This window comes from Mastigoproctus giganteus, chromosome 5, assembly GCF_048544385.1.
Source record: "Mastigoproctus giganteus isolate SK-2022 chromosome 5, ASM4854438v1, whole genome shotgun sequence".
NCBI lineage: Eukaryota > Metazoa > Arthropoda > Arachnida > Uropygi > Thelyphonidae > Mastigoproctus > Mastigoproctus giganteus.
This window is the reverse complement of record NC_143579.1, coordinates 19,028,816-19,045,895: the sequence shown is the minus strand read 5'-3', so window position 1 is coordinate 19,045,895 and position 17,080 is coordinate 19,028,816. Positions and strand designations below refer to the sequence as shown.

General features: G+C 38.3%; 1 protein-coding gene across 1 annotated transcript; it reads right to left on the bottom strand.

The window, feature by feature from the left end:
* Positions 1–1,205: 1,205 nt before the first annotated feature.
* LOC150085217 (serine hydrolase-like protein 2) lies at positions 1,206–2,222 on the bottom strand. Its single transcript, XM_090373871.1, has one exon. The coding sequence runs from the start codon at positions 2,220–2,222 to the stop codon at positions 1,206–1,208; it is 1,017 nt and encodes a 338-aa protein (XP_090229997.1).
* Between the last annotated feature and the right edge of the window lie 14,858 nt (positions 2,223–17,080).

Sequence of the window (17,080 nt, the reverse complement as noted above, 5' to 3'; positions counted from 1 at the left end):
CTATTTTGTTTGAGTAAACCGGTATCTCCCTCTAGTGAGAATTCGGTTTCATTTCAGATCTAAGAATAAAACATATAGAGGACAAATAATTGATCTCTGATTTGTTTATTTTTTGAAGAAATTCGTATATCCCCCCACCCCGACAAGAAGATTGATTTTTCCATTTTATTTGAATTTCGTCTCTCTCTCTCTCTCTCTAGAAATCGCCCATCGTCTTATAAGGGGAAGGTTACAGTCGTTGTTATGAGGATGATTTTGGAGTTTTTATTAATACTGTATATACTCGTAATTTTATGAAACTTGCTAAAAATGTCCAAATAAATTACTAAATTTGACCTTTGGGGGCAAAACCCTTACACTATCTTATCTTAAGGTTCCAAATGAATATGTTTAAGGTGTAGCGGTAATGAATGTTTGTTTTTATGGTGTAGCTCTAGCCGCTACGCTTGCGCACACTTCTTGTTGGTTTTGTAATAGAATTTTAGGGCCATCAGTGTCTAACACCACTTTGCTTCGTATATACTGTTTGTAAATTGCGTATATTCTGAGGTCGATTTTTTTGTTTGCTGAACGAAAAATCCCAGTTTCAGGGAGGAAAAACCAGGCTGGTCTATCCTGAAACCGACTAATTCGCTCACGTTGCGATAAATGTTCATAAAAATTCCTCACTTCATCGACGGACTCAAACTGAGGTCTTTTCCAACCGGTGTGGGTAGGAGGGCGATTCTACAACCGAAACAGCTGTGAAGTCTTTTAAGAAGTGTGGTATGAGTCCTCTTGGACGGCACAGAAGTTGACATTCTGTTTGATGAAAATGACAATTCATTATCAGACAGCGGCAGTGACCATGAGGATGATGATTATTAGGATACGGATGATAGTATCGACGGATTTCCTGGTTTTGAAAATGAATAAAAATTTTATAGTCCCATTTTCTTACTGTTCTTTAAAGATGAATTAGAATAATACTTTTGTATATGAATTTTAAGATGATGAAAACGTTTTTGGTTCACCTTAGTACGTATGGTATTACAAAATTAGTCATATGTGTAATAAAATTCTTTTGTTTAGAAAGAATTAGAAGTAATGCGGTGTGTGCAATATATAATAAATCAGTTCCTCAAAAATGTAATTTTATTTTCCTAAATAATCTTTGCTTAATTATGTGTGTGTTATACGGCGAGAAATACCGTACATTTTTCTGATCAAGGCAAGTTTGGCCCTGTAGAAATTCCAGAGCAGCTTTCCGAATCATCAAGAAATGAATTTATAAAGGGTGCAACCCTTTCAGGGTTGTTCATATGAACGAAATGATTACCATTGACAGTTACACATTGAACTGTTTTACAGTAGATTTTAGATTTCTCAAGAAGATTATCTATATTTTCTTGTGCATATCCATAGCCACGAGAGTTTTCTGCTTTTATTGCCAGCAGTTTGCATTTGAGATTGGGAACATATTCTTCGAATGAAACATTATTGAATACCATCATTTCCGGACAAACGATTCGAGGATCCTTTGAAAATATAAATCCATTTCCACATGCAGATATTCTTGCACCTCTTTTCAAAAGAGCCTTGGCAGATTCCTCTGTTAACTCACCATATGCAGCAGCAATCATTTTTTGTATGCATTCTTTTTCAGTATATACTGGAGGTGACAACTTTATTTTCTTTAAACACTTGAAATAACAGTCATTAGCGGCCCTTGTTCTAGCTGACGCACTAAGTTGATGGTGAATAAAGGTCGAAACGCCTTCTATAGTAATTAAGTTATCGATTATATCAGAATATATGCTTGCTGTGCAAATCCCAGTTAGTCCTCCGAAACTGTGACCTAGAACAGAAAACCGCTTCCATCCAAAGTAATCAGCAACATATTTTACTTCATAAACCCTTTCCAAGTTATGATAAAAGCAACCAAGAGGCTTGGGAGACGATAAGCCATGGCCTATGAAATCAAATGTAACAATATGGAATTTTGGAGACAAAAGAGGGATTAGTTTGTGGAAACTACCAGCGTTGTCCTGCCATCCATGAACGGCTATAACAGGTTGCCCTTCTGTGCCCCATTCCTCGGCTGCAATATGACCAAACGGATGAGGAATGTCTATCTGTCGAACCGGCCTTGAAGTGCTCTCGTGCCTCAGTTGTTCCACTTTGTCACCAAAGACACAGGAATTTCTCCCTGAAATAATCGACCTGAAATAGTAGTAATACATGCATTACTGTTTTTAATTCATCAGTAAATGTATGATAAAAGTAGTAATGAATTTCAGTATAATAAAGCACTGATACAGTTTTATATTTATTCGAAACTGTGAATTCGACGCTTATGTCACTACGGCTGCCACCTGTTTGCGCTGTCTTTATACAGGGTGTTTCAACAGTGATGGTCAATAATTTAAGGGTGAACTGTACAGACTACAATATGCAAAAAATAAAGCCTAGTAAACGTGGGTCCTTAAGTGAATCGTTTTCGAGATATTGCACATTTCTAGTTGGGATCCACCACTGACTTGTTTGTTTAGGTTATTGTTATGCTCATTCTTGCCCTTTCTCAATGCTCTGAGACGTAGCAGGCATACTAGTACTCGTCAAAGAATAGTCAACAAGAGTATGTGGACAGCACTTCATCTATGGTAAAGCTAACAGCAGTGCACTCGAAGCTGCATGTTTGTACCAAGAAGCATTTCTCCGCCGAAGGCAGCTCAACTAGTGTACATCAACGCCTTAGAGAACATGGGCGCTTCGCACAAGGAGTATGAGCAGGTAGGCCTTGAAGGATCACACCTGATGTTGAGGAAAGGGTGATAGAAAGAACATCCTGTAACATCTGTAAAATCCTGTGGTGTTAAAATTAGAAATGTATTATCTTATTTTTAATGAAACGACCCTAAGCAAAGGATTCACGGCTTTGTGCTAAACTAGTGCTCCCATAGTCAGTGGCAGATCTTAACAGAAAATGTGCATTATCTCGAAAACAGTTCATTAGCTGCCCGATGTTAACTGGGACTTCTTTGCTTATTTTAGTTTGTACTTTTCACCTACACTCCGTGGCTGAGTTAGTTGGTCCAGGCGTAGATAGCAAGGTTTTCCGTCCAGCAAAACAGGCAAATCGAATATAGAACACAAGAAATTAACAGACATATGACACACTGCATGACAGATGAATTTGATTATTCGGGTGGCCTAAAAAGAATAGTAATAATATTTGTACTTTTCACCTTTAAATTATTGACCATCATTTTTGAAACACCCTGTATAAAGGGCCAGGCACTAGGACATGTATAAGATTAGTGTTCCCCGAGAAGAATAAGCCCATTGGAGAAAATGATCACTCAACAGAACATGGAAGTGATATCCTTGATATTGTTATTTCAAGATAACACTTTGCACTTAAGTGAAAAAAAAAGAACTTCAAGTTAAAGTGATTCATTAGACGTATTTGTGTATTCACTGTTTGTACTATCACTTTAGACTAGTTATACAGTACACCAGAAAGGCCCACCATTGCACACTTATACATCAGTAAAATGCCGCAGGATTGACTCACAAGCCTCAGTACTAAACAGAAATAAAATATAGTATGAACCAAAAAGACAATTGAAATAATAAAAGACATACGAAATAAAAGATGCAACTTTTTCTTTTGTTTTACATTTATATATTTGATTCCAGGGGTTCCCCCATCTCCGTGTTGAACGCATTGTAGGTGTAGCACAGAGGTCTGTGAAAGCCAGAGATTTACACAAAGTATATGGGGAGTGTCCTGTTGTGTAATATCATGGTATGTTCCATCACTGACCATTTAGCCGTTGGGTCCCTAGTGGGATCCCTCCGTTGCCCACAGTTTCCCCCTTGAGGCAGGTCAGGGTACCCAGTAGATTTATATTCAGCACTCTGGCAGTCCTTTCCACATAGTTTCCGAAGATTTCATTGGATAGGACCTAATAAAAAAAAAAAAAAAAAAAAATGCGTGGAACATCGTTTTAGTAGAACTAAGCCGACAGGGTTAAAAGATTGATTTGAATTCTGATATCGAGTTAAATTTGGACTGAGGGCTGACGTACACAGTTGCAAAAGTTAGATTGGAGGGGATAGACAGAAATGTTGGGAATTTAGGGAAGACGTCCCCAGGTTGAGCAGGTGGGTATGACACACGAGAGAGAGAGAGAGAGAGAGAGAGAGAGAGAGAGAGAGAGAGAGAGAGAGAGAAAATGGGATTGCAGGGGGACTTGGCGACGTCTCGCTCCCCTACCAGCGAGGGGAGTTAAATAAGGCCGGGCTAGGGTGGTCAACTCATGCAGCCGTCCGTCCTTTGTTCACTCCTTTTATCAGTCTTCATAGTTACGCGATGGATTTTTGTTGGTGTTGCTTATTACTGTCGCTACTCGTCATGATGTGGTTGGTGCATGTTTAGGTCGCTACTTCTAGGGGACAGTACAATGTCTCCCCCTCCCATGAAGGAGAAAGATAGGGGCAACTCACCAGAGAGTGAGGTACAGATCGCCAATGGCGCTAGCATAGTTGGGGGTTTTCACAGTCGCTGTTAGAGTCCACATCAGTTTTTGGAGCTCCGCTGTGAGTCATTCATGGGAAAAGTCCCGTCTAGTGAGGTTGTATTGATGTTCGATTTGCGTGACTTGCCGGGTTATACTTGTGTCGGACCAGGGAGTGGAATGTCCCAAATTTCGAATTTCTTTTGTGTGCTGTCTCTTCTTCATATAGTTCGAATTTGTTGATACCGTAAATAGCAATCAACGTTCTTCTGCTGGAGAATAAGTCCTGGCTGAAACAGGTCTGGAGGCCTCATTTCTAGAAGGATGTAGAGCTGGTGAAATGAGTACAGAGAATGTGTAGTCTTGTCCTAAAACTAGATATGAACCGGGGCAACGCAGGCTACAGGTCGTTAGCCCCTTAAAACAATTGAACCAAAAGTTCTCAATCCAAGAGAACAAATAAATCCTTCTATGTATAATTAATACCATTATATACAATTATAACTTAAAAACAAAATTTAGTTTCTGAGTTAAAAGCTGTTTCACCTAGTAAAGTAGAAATATAACTTCATGACTACATCAGTCTACTGTCCACTTCTAGAATTAGTAAACAAGGGGAGTCTTCTTTTAAATACCTTTTTTAGAAAAAGATTGGAATGCCGCAAAGTTCTTGGCATCTTGAATCAAAATATTGAGGTTGTCAGTGCTAATGGGTTCAGTGCTGTTAATAGTTCTCGTCTGAAGTCGTCATAAGCCGTGCAATAAAGAAGAACATGCCTCCAAACTTCTACTGCCCCACAGAAACACAAAGGGTCAGATTCAAGTCCAAATTTACACAATTTATCCCGCAATGGACCATGTCCAGTTATGACGTTGACATTGAAGAGTAAAACGATCCCATAACTTTCTTATTTACAACAAATGTTGCATCTTCGGCGTACTCCCTAGTAGTGACTTTTGTTTCACTGGATTGCCATCTGTATTTCCACTTCTCAGTGAACTTAGTCCAAAGATTTATTTTCTCCTGCCGAATATCCGTCCCTGGATTACTTACAATATCGAGGATTTGAGTTGCCAAACATCTCTTTAAGTTAGAAATCATGCCTCGGTATGCCACATAAAGGTCAATCGGAATACAACCTGAGATCACTTGTAAAGCATTGGTTGATGTTCTGCAGCATCTGTGTGTTGCCAATATCATCTTTCTCTGCAATGATAAAAGTTTGGCCTTCACTGTGACTTGAGTAATCCTAGGAAACCTTGAATCAAAATATTGAGGTTGTCAGTCCTAATGGGTTGAATGCTGTTAAATAGTTCTTGTCTGAAGTCGTCATAAGCCGGGCAATAAAGCAGAACGTGCCTCCAAACTTCTACTGCCCCACAGAAACACAAATGGTCAGATTCAAGTCAAAATTACACAATTTATCCCTCAGTGAACCATTTCCAGTTATGACGTTGACATTGAAGGGTAAAACCATCCCATAGCTTTCTTATTTACAACAAATGTTGCATCTTCGACGGATTCCCTGGTAGTGTGTTTTGTTTCACTAGATTGCCATCTGTATTTCCACTTCTCGGTGAATTTTGTCCAAAAATTAATTTTCTCCTGCCGAACGTCCGTGTTCGGATTACTTGCGATGTTGAGGATTTCAGTTGCCAAACCGTTCTTTAAGTTTGAAATCAGGCCTTGGTATCCCACATAAAGGTCAATCGGAATACAACCTGAGATCACTTGTAAAACATTGGTTGATGTTGTTCTGCAGCATCTGTGTGTTGCCAATGTCATCTTTCTCTGCAATGATAAAAGTTTGGCCTTCACTGTGACGTGAGTAACCCTAGGAAACCTAGGTAGCCGCATACACTACAATTGGTAAAAATATAGCCTTATAATATAATGCAAAAGTTTTATTCTTTATACCCCATTCAGCTGTGGTGAGCCTAATCACATTGGCAGTAAACGTCTTTATCTTTTCAGCCAAGTTCTTTACGTAGGGGATAAAAGAAATGTTATCAGCAATTAAGAGACCAAGATATTTATTTTGAGAAACAAGAAATTTCGGCATTGTTAACATGAAGTTTCGGTCTGTTATAATCCAGTTTTTTTATTGAAGATCATAATTTTAGTTTTCGTCCCAGAAATGTTTAATTAGTTTATTCTAGACTATTCCAGTAAATTATCCAAGATTTCTTTCCCATGCGAAACACATGGGAAAGGGTGTGACAGTCCCACACTGGTCAGACTAACTGCAACTAATATCAGCATCCAACGCAATGTAATGGCCGTCCCCGAATATAAACTTTTACTTCTATAATTGTTCCTCTTGTTAACGGAATAGATTTGAAATTTCTTGAATTTTCCCTCATAGTGTCACAGATTCTTCACTAGTTATAAAAATAAAGAAAATATTCTAAGGATTTCAACTTATTCAAGGATTTGTATCATTTCGAACCTCTTTTTTAAACATTATTCCATTCAGTGGTCCAATTAAATGTTCAACATAATCAGTTGGACTTACATCCAAAAATATAGCTTTCATGTACTTACCAGCAACTTGGTAACGTTACTCTCGACAATGATGCTAACAGATACATCCTGCTACTAATTGAAACGGGTACTCCCCTTTCTCACAAGGGACACCAGCTAATCTTCCAAGCCTAATATTGCATAAAATTCAAAGTTTCAGGATTACAAATCTGTCGCAAATTTGAACATAAAATGTAAACTCTAATAAGAAAAGTACCTACGTAATTATACCGCTTATCATCAGAAACCTCGCCACTATGATTATATAATCCACAAAATTAAAAGATTTGCGCAACTTCTAAAGAAGGCCTTTCAAGAACTTCCAAAGAAGTTCTTGAAGTCTTCTTCAAGGGCCTAAAGTTTTTTTTGGTGAAAACTGCAGAGACGTCTGTATTGGCGACAAAACCTACTCACGAGTGCGCAATCATATGACATTTCATTTTCAAAGCATTACGGATTGAATAAAGTTATCAATGTAAGCATCACATAATGTAGAAGAGCTAATCGTAAAACTGAAACGTAAACGATTTAATTGCAATTTATTTCGCAGCCTTTGCCATAGGCACGCTGTATCTCTGGTAACTGGCACAGTTAGTAAGAAGCTTCATTTCCATTCTGATTTCTCAAGTTTATAAAATACTGAAACGAGAAAAGTATTGCCAGGCTGTACAGTTTTGGAGGAAGTACTAGCAAATTGCACAATGCAGTGCAAATTAAAATGAAGGATACACAGCACAGTTGCTTTTTCATTGCGTATTTTTTAACTCAAAATACCATTAAGCCAAATTTGGCAAAGATTCATCTGTCTCTTGTACAGAGTAGAGGAAACTTTGCTAATAGTATCATTCACAGCAGGATATACAAAGCAGCGTGTTCAGGGTCCCATCATAAAGAATAAAAGCTCTATCACGGAAAACAAATAAAAAAAAAACTCGGAATCAACTTGAGGAGTCCAAAATGAATGCATCCACCGTTTTAAGAAAATCCGTTTTAGATCACAAAATTGTACAACCAAAATCCCATACAAAATCCATCGTGGATAGTTTCATATATCAATAAGTTAATACAGAGTACACTGCATATTAAATGAATGAAGAAGATATCTAAAGTGAGCTTAAATACCAAAGGTGACCGATTCTCACCTCTCTCAAACGTATAAAAACATTACCAGTGTCCTAGAAATAACTCTTTATCAACTTTTCTTTCGTTCAGGAAATTCTGCTTCTTGTATGAAATTAATCTGCCTGTTATTGAAATTGGAAGTCAACCAGCTACAAAGGCGCTTTCTGAATAAAAAAAAAAAAAAAATAATAATAAGACAAATTCTCGTTTTTGACACTGAAGAATTCGACTGACGCGAATAAAAGCTAAAGCTCTGTTTTCAAATAAAAAATATCCCACCTAGTTACAGATCAGTTATAACTAGTGGAGAATCTGTGACACTATGGGGAAAATTCAAAAATTAAATAGGAACTATGAAAATAAACCTGTTCTTCTCAGTCTTGGAAATTATTGGCGCATTTACTGCCCACGCCGTGCTGCATAAATACAAAAGCAAACTTGTAGAGGTTTTAATGTGATGGCTAGTGCAATCGCACTAAAATACTACATTATTATTTGAGATGTCACGTGCTGAGTAGTAACACGTAAGAAGCTCGAAGAATGAGGCAGCCGAAGGCGAGCTGCAGATTTAAGGAACCCATACAGCGAGCATGTGAGCTAGCATTTTCATACATGTAAAACAATAATTGGAGAACCACCACGGATAGAACAATGGCGCCCATTGTACTCGCAATCAGATGCACAAAATTAGACAACAGGACGTGGACAAATTAGAGACATGGCTGAAACATTACAATTGAGGTTTAATACAGATAAACGCAAGGTTAAAGATTTTGTATTTATCTATATTAAATCCTTGAAAGCTTAGAAAATTCAGGGATATTTCTTCATCCCAATGACTTCATTAAAAGAAAACCTATGAAGTGTACAGTTCCCATGAAGACCGGATCACACAATCTTTTCTGAAAGTGACTATGGCACTGACTTTTCTTTGAAAGCATTAAAAAACATTAACACTTTAGGAGTCCACCTCCTGAAAGTAACATGTAGCGCACATTTGAACCTGTTCTTTTGAAAAAAAAACATAAAACAGTGAGTCTTATCTTCCGAAATATACGATACAAAAATTTGAATTCTTTTGTATGATAAAGCAGAATTTTCAATTTAAAATACGGAATAGTTTACTCACCAAACTGTCCATAAATTTATAATTAATTATCGAACAATAAACTTTACTTTTAAAAGCGAATCAATATAATATAAATTTATTTTGCAAAGTTTCTACGCGGTACTTTACTGGGCAACTTAGTACTATTTATATGAGAACCGTGGGAATTTTTGTTCAGCAATTAATTCGAGAAACAAATTGCTGCACATGCACCACATCGAAATGATACTGCCTATGCAACAGCTCTATAATAGTGCATCCCTTTGAAGGGTTCTCTTGACCGCCCTTCCTTCACCTTTCAGCTCCACATTCACTTTGCTGGTTTAACTCTGCTTATAATTTGAATATCATCCATACTCAATGCACCGAAGCATGCCAGATATCGTGGGATATATATATGACTACCAGATGAGATGAAACATCTTTTTATGCATCAGAGAGCTTCTCGAAGTAGCTCCGCATAAATTTCTCATCTTACATTTCAGAGGGCATTTATAAACACCTCTAACTTGTACTGTTCACTTGACCCTAAGCAACAAAAAGACAAAAGTTATCGGGACCTGAAAACTGCTGCGCAGAGTTGTCCACGAGCAACAACAGAAATTTTGTTGAAAGTCTGACCCTAGGATTTGTCGATTGTGATGGCAAAATCTTTCTCTTCGAAGTAAATGGCAAGTTCGTTTCATTGGGAAATAACTCGGTATTGCAAAAAGAATCAGGTGAAAAGCCTGTTTAATCTTTGAATTATTCAAGTTCAAAAACGTCACGGACAGAGCAACACAAGCAAATTATACATAGAATCGTTAAAATGATTCTTTCGATTATATAGAACATCAGTCCATAAATTCATGCAATTGATATAATGGACTTATTTCAATTAGATTATGGAAAATGAATCGATAATTTCAATCGAATGATAAATCGAATAATTTCATTCGAACGATACAATCGAATGAGTATTGCAATCAGCGAAAACAAGTAAATTCTTTTTTAGTAATTATTAAATTACTTAATTAGCAACTACTAATCATTCGCTTGTTGAAATCTCTCGATTATTATTCATTCAGTTATGTCAGTCATTAATTAAAACTTTGATGTCGGTGAAGAGTTTGCCAGATAAGCTTAAACCATATTAAAACGGTTTGATAAAAAAAAATCCCGGGAGGCGGAGAATATGTAGTAGTGGCATGTGATGCAGGAAAGCAAGTGTATGAGCTCATGCAGCATCAGCCAAAAAAAAATTACAAAACAATTTCCTCTAAATATTTGTCCAGTTCCTCCTTAAATTTATTTACCTATCAACTTCCACAACGAAAGATGGAAGTTTGTTCCAGCAATCAACCACCCGCTGGCTAAAGGTAAAATTTCACATATCTGTTCTACAAATGTCTTTCATCAATTTGAATTTATGCCGCTCAGGTTTGTAATCTGAGCAAGAGGAAGAATCCCATCAGAATTGAGCCTGCTCAATCCATTCAACGCCTTATACATCTCAATCAGATCACCTCGCAGATGGCTAGTTTCCAGATGCTGCAATTTGCAGAACTTAAGCCTTTCTTGGTAAGAGCACCCCTTTGTTTCCCTCACCAATCTTGTAGCCTTCTCTGTGCTCGCTCAAGCAATTCTACATCCTTAAATGAGGCCTCCAGACCTGTATACAGTACACAAGGTGTGGCTGACCATTTTCTTATACAAGGGAATAATCACCTTCTTATTCCTGCTAGAAAAATTCCTGTATATCATTCACAAGACACTATGACCTACTTTGGCAGTCTATCTGTACTGGTCATAAAACTTCATATCTGACTGCACAATTACTTGCAGGTCCTTTTCATTCTCCACTATCTTGAGTGTAGTACCACACATTTGGTACATTTCTCTGGGGTTACTTCTACCCATATGCAGTACTTTACATTTATCGATGTTAAACTTCAGTTTCCATTTCTCAGCCCATCTGCCCAACGTTTCTAGATCGTATTGTAGTAGCATACTGTCATTAACAATCCTACCAACCTTTGTATCATCAGTAGACTTCGACATTAAGCCTGATATATCGATACCTTTCATAAATATACAAATAAACAATGGGCCCAAACATCAAACCTTGGGGACTCCACGCGGACATTAGTCCACGAAATCATGTCGAAATTAAGAAATATTTCACATAACTTGCGATTAAAATAAATATAATAATAAAATTATATTGTTTGAATACGCGTTTTTACATTTAAAGAAAATAAATTAATTATTAAAATATAAATCTGAAAATTATCTAGACATGAAGGGATGATAACGCTGTTAGATGGACAAAATCGGAACTGGTTGCATTGTTATAGGAATTAATAGAGCATCCGATTCAAATGTGAACATTAAGAAATGTGACATGTAATTTTAAAAGGCATTTTTATTACAAACGTTGCCCTTTCTACTAATAATGAATATGACGAGTTCGTAAAAGTCGAACTTCTCTGAAAGATTACTGAATTATGACTATCTAGCCAATACGGTGATGGGCCACCGGTCTCATGGATAATAGCCGCTATTCGCCTGAACATCGACTCCACTATATGCCTAAAGACGTCCATAGGGATCTCCACTATATGCCTAAAGACGTCCATAGGGATCTCCAGCATATGCTGCCTGCAAGGCTTCCACAATGAATGACGGCTGCGTGTCCATATGCCTCACTTTCCATTGCAAAACACCCCACAGGTATTCAACTGGATTAGGGGCAAGAGAATTTGCAGGTGAATTACGATGGATGATAACTTCACTGTGTTTCTCGAACCACTCGTGCACAGTGAGGGTCCGATGAGGTGGATCATTAAATTCTTGGAAAGTCCCGCTTCTGTCCGGGAAAAAACCCAAAAAGGCAAGGACTGGTTGGTTGATATGTTTAACGGCAAAAGGGCTACTAAGATATTATGCTTGCAGGAATGATCTCCCAAGAGTGGCCAGTACCTGTGTGGACATGTATTTTTGTAAAGGGCGACTCCTTGAACGTCAGTTCATCTCCGCCTCGTATCTCTGTGAAGAACAGTATTACTACAAATGGGTCAGATATGTGTGTGACGGAGGTTTGTGTGTATTATGTGTGTTCTGTTCTGGCCACTTGGCTACCCAGAACCATCAGTCACCTGGACAGATGATTCTGGGTAGTTGTTCACACCACAGGAAGGTGGGCCAGTCCCAATAGTGCTCGCGATGTCTCAATTGGTAGGAGAAACGATGGCGAAATGGAGTACCACCATTAAGGTCGAAAACATCACAACCAGATGAATCCCTTCTAGGAGAGGAATCTTTCAGGGAGATGCCCTGAACCCATTGTGGTTTTGTCTAGCACTTATCCTGATATCCACAATGCTCAACAGTAGCAAGTACGGATATAACCTCAAAGAAGGAGGGAAGAACCTGTACACCCTCACCCACCTGATGTACATGGATGACATTAAGGTCTACGCAGCAACCGAGAAGCACCTCCAGCAACTACTCCAGATCACCGAAGAATTTAGCAATGATATTAGGATGGAATTTGGTCTAGACAAATGCAAGACACACGGATTGCACCAGGGAAAATTAGTTAACTGAAACTACCAGCTGCAGACTGGTAACGAGATCGAAGCCATGGCAGAGGGAGAGGCCTACAAATACTTGGAGATGATTCAGGCTCAGCAGTTACAGCCCAAGAAAATTAAAACCTGCTTGATCGAAAATTTACCATCACAGACTCAGACGCCTACTGCAAGCAAAGCTGAACGGAGGGAACACAGTTAAAGTCATAAACACCTATGCAGACCCAGTGCTAACATACTCCTTCGAAATCATAGATTGGACTAACACTGAGCTGGAAGATATCATAAGATAAACAAGGGCAATGATGACCAAGAGCTGCCAACACCACCCGAATTCAGCAGTGGAGAGACAAACAATAGCTCGGTAAGAGTGAGGCAGGGGCCTGATAGACCTGATAGAGCAACAGAAAACAGCGATAGTTAACCTGAAAGATTACTTCGAGAACAACACAGCACCACTCCACCAGACCGTAAAGAAGATATAACAAGCAGTATACCCCACTCAACAACCTAAGCGAAGAGTCCCCCCAACCAGGAGGCACAAACGAAGCTAGAAGATGGGTAGAAAAGACGCTCCATGGCAGACACTACAATGATCTCCATCAAGATCACATAGATAAAATTGCTTCCAATGCATGGCTCATGATCGGGACGCTCTTCGCCGAGACTGAAGATTCATGCTCGCCATCCAAGACCAGGTAATCAACACCAGGAACTATAGAAAATACATCGTCAAGGAGCCCGGAGTGTTCGGTGACACATGTCGATGCCACCTGGCCTCAGAAACGATCCAACACGTCACCGCGGGATGCAAGGTGATCACCCAGACTGAGTACACTCATAGACACGACTAGGTAGCCAGGCTAATACATCAGAGGCTAGCAAGGAAATACCAGTTGATCGAAGAAAGTGTACAGTACTACAAGTACGAACACCAGGCAGTACTGGGATCGCGCCATAATAACGGATAGGATAATCTCGCACAATAGACCGGTCATAACCCTTGTGGACAAGAAGCAAAAGGCTATCTATCTGAATGACATAGCGGTACCCAACACTGGCAACCTGCAGAAAACCAATGGGGCAAAAAATCAGGAAGTACACAAACCTAAGACAGGAGATCAAAGAGATGTGTCACATGCAACAAGTAACGACCATCCAAATAATCGTGTCAACCACAGGTATGGTGCCAATGACCCTACATAACAGCCTAGCAGCAATAGGTCTCCCAGTGAGCACCTACAAGGAACTCCAGAAAGTCGCAATCCTGAACCACTTCTAGGATAGTCAGAGAGTTCCTCGACCAACAAAAACACCAGACATAACAACACCCACCTTGTGTACTTGGTCGAATTACCCGTCACGAGGTGGAACCCCAATCAGGGAGAAATAATATAACAGCAATAATAATAATAATTAGAAAATAAAGATATTTTTAATATCGTCAATGACTCTCACGAACTTCACTGATATTAATTTTTGGATTTTTCTCCGGACCATTTTCTACAAACTTCTGGAATGTGGTGTTCGAAATTTTGTTTCATTCCACCCTTAAGGTTGCGAGTGGACCTCCACTTAAAGTATGCTATCTGTTCTGATTCGCAAGTGTAATCCACAGGGAAGGTATGCGAATACATAGTGGAGAATGATTCATATTCAAGAAGATGACTCACTGGGTTGACAGTTCTCTTCGTAACACAAACTTTACACTGTCCCTGAGTAGGATCTTAAAATAAGCATCAATCACAGAAACTGTGATTGATGCTCATATACAGATCACACTCAAATCACTCTTCGATCCTAATCAGTAGCTTTTCTCCCTGATATAAATTAAGGCGGTCATACGAATTTGATAAATCAGGGTTGGTGTGCTTCGGTGTTAACTATCGCTTTACGATTATCCCAAAAATAAAGATCCCGCGTTAACAGTTCCGTGTCACTCCGTGGCTGAGTTAGTTGGTCTCAGGCGTAGATAGCAAGGTTTCCCCTACAAACTGGGATTTTTCGTTCAGCAAAACAGGCAAATCGACCAGAGAACACACGCAATTTACAGACAAAAAAACACATGGGTAGATGTAATCAATTAGAGGTGACCCTATTAAATAATTTGTTATTGTTTGTTGTTGTTAACAGTTCCGTGAAAATAAAAATTTGTGATTTTCTGTGCCTTTCTAAATATAAATAAATGTATCTGTTAGTAATTCTTGTTGACAATTTTCCCATTTTGTTCGGAATTTTCATTTTGTTATCTAGTTTTTGATACCAAACCCAATACGAAAGAAAACAGAAAGATTATCTCCGTGGATAACTGTGGTGTTAGGCACTACTCTGAATTTCAGCAGTTCCATCACTACTCAATTAGCATTGACCTCTAAAGATTTATATGCAAGGTTTAATCTGCCACACTTCTATATTATTAGTTAAGCTGCAACCATAAATTCTAGATATAAAGAAAAATATGTATTAGATTGCCAGATTCAAGACCGAATTTGCTCCCTTGATAAAGAGAACATTGGTCCATTCGTCTTGGCTGCACACGCGGATTGTGTACACGTCAGAGGACTTTCCCGTGAAAGAGGGTTTGGGAACACTGACCATGAGCTGTCTCGAATTGGATCATCCTTTTTTGCGGCCTGATCAATAAATTTCGGATATTCCCATGCTTGGTTAATACACGAGGACATGAGATGTTTATACGAAATTCCACTTGCTGGAATAAACGAATTTGGCCGTTAATTATTTAAGCCACAAAAATACGATTCGGACAAGCGGAATCAGTAACGAGGACTCAAAGTTCATTAGAGAAAAGGCAAGTTGAGGAACCTTGTATCCTAGATCAGCTGAAAACTTAGTTTTTTTTTTTCAGAATGTGTATTTAGAATGCAATGAAAAACACAATAATGCTGATAGTATTTTCATTTAAATTAGCCTCGCTGCAATTCATTAAGATCGAAACAGCATCTGTGGAGGGATGGTAGAAATGCTAAAAGTTGAAGGCATCATGCACGTATTCCGTTTTATTTGCGTGTCTCGAGGAACAAAGTTGAGATACATCGCTAATCTTTATCAACGGACGACGATGTTGATAAAATAGATTGATTTGCAATTAAGACTGCCTCCAATATCGACAACATAATAAGCAATTGAGCTGAGCATTATTTGAAGAGAAATCAAAGTGTTTTCAGTACTGTTTAACGTTCTTTGTCCTGGGCTAAAGGTTTAAAACTGAAAAATGGCAATTTTAATTTAGAATTAGAAACGACATTTTATAGTAGCGGCTTTAAAAATATTAATAGATCATAGAAACACAGAGATACAAATATTTCTGTCTATTAAGTGACGTATTACCTGATATTTCGCTTCAATTTCTGTAGCAATTCAAAGGATATTGAGTGAAAGATACAACAACGTCAACCAGCCTTACTAATGATGTCCTGTTGATGGATCGACACTCGGGGAAGGTTATTTTGAGTTTCTAACGATATAAGCGTAGCTATCTACAACAGACATAAAACAAATAAATACCGAGGCAACAGGAAAAACACTTGATCCACCACAGATGTCTTAAGAGAATACTTCCAACTTCACGATTACAAACGGATACACAGTATAACCTTACTTAAAACGTTTAAGGAAAGATTGCCAGCTTTTACTTTCACGAAGTCAAAATGATGTTATCAGCAGTCCGAGAGTATGGCTGATTATGTTTCCCAGAAACCTTTTGCTTTGGATAACAGGTCTTATAAGATGATTTTTAATTGAGGAAACGTCTGTAACACATTCATTGGTGTCAACTGGATTTCAGTTCCTTCTAATCTCATTCTTTTATTGCAATTAGATTTTATTATTCCTTTAGGATGTGCCATAAATGGCATTTTCTCAGAATAAATACGAGTAGTTAAGGTAGATATAATAAAATTTAAATTTATCACTGGTGGTAGGATCGTAAAAGTCACTTAAGAGAAAATGCGAATAATGGTTTTGTCCATAAAAGTAACAAAAACGGATAGAGTTGAATTTCAAGTTCAACACATGAATCACTCCATTCCTCTTGCTCTGAATAGAAAAAGATTCAGTGTGCATTTCCAAAATGAGATAATAGCAAGCAAGCATCTTAAAGGGTACAGTGACCACACATTAAGGAGTCCTGTCTTACCTCACACTCCTAGATGGGTTGTAGAAAGGCCACCTAGAAAAAAAAAAGATGTATGGTTCTGAAATTGCAGGAGTCCTCTTTGTGCTGTACTTTGGC

Coding starts and splice junctions, on each gene's coding strand:
- LOC150085217 (XM_090373871.1), bottom strand. CDS start 2,222: ATGTATTACTACTATTTCAGGTCGATTATTTCAGGGAGAAATTCCTGT.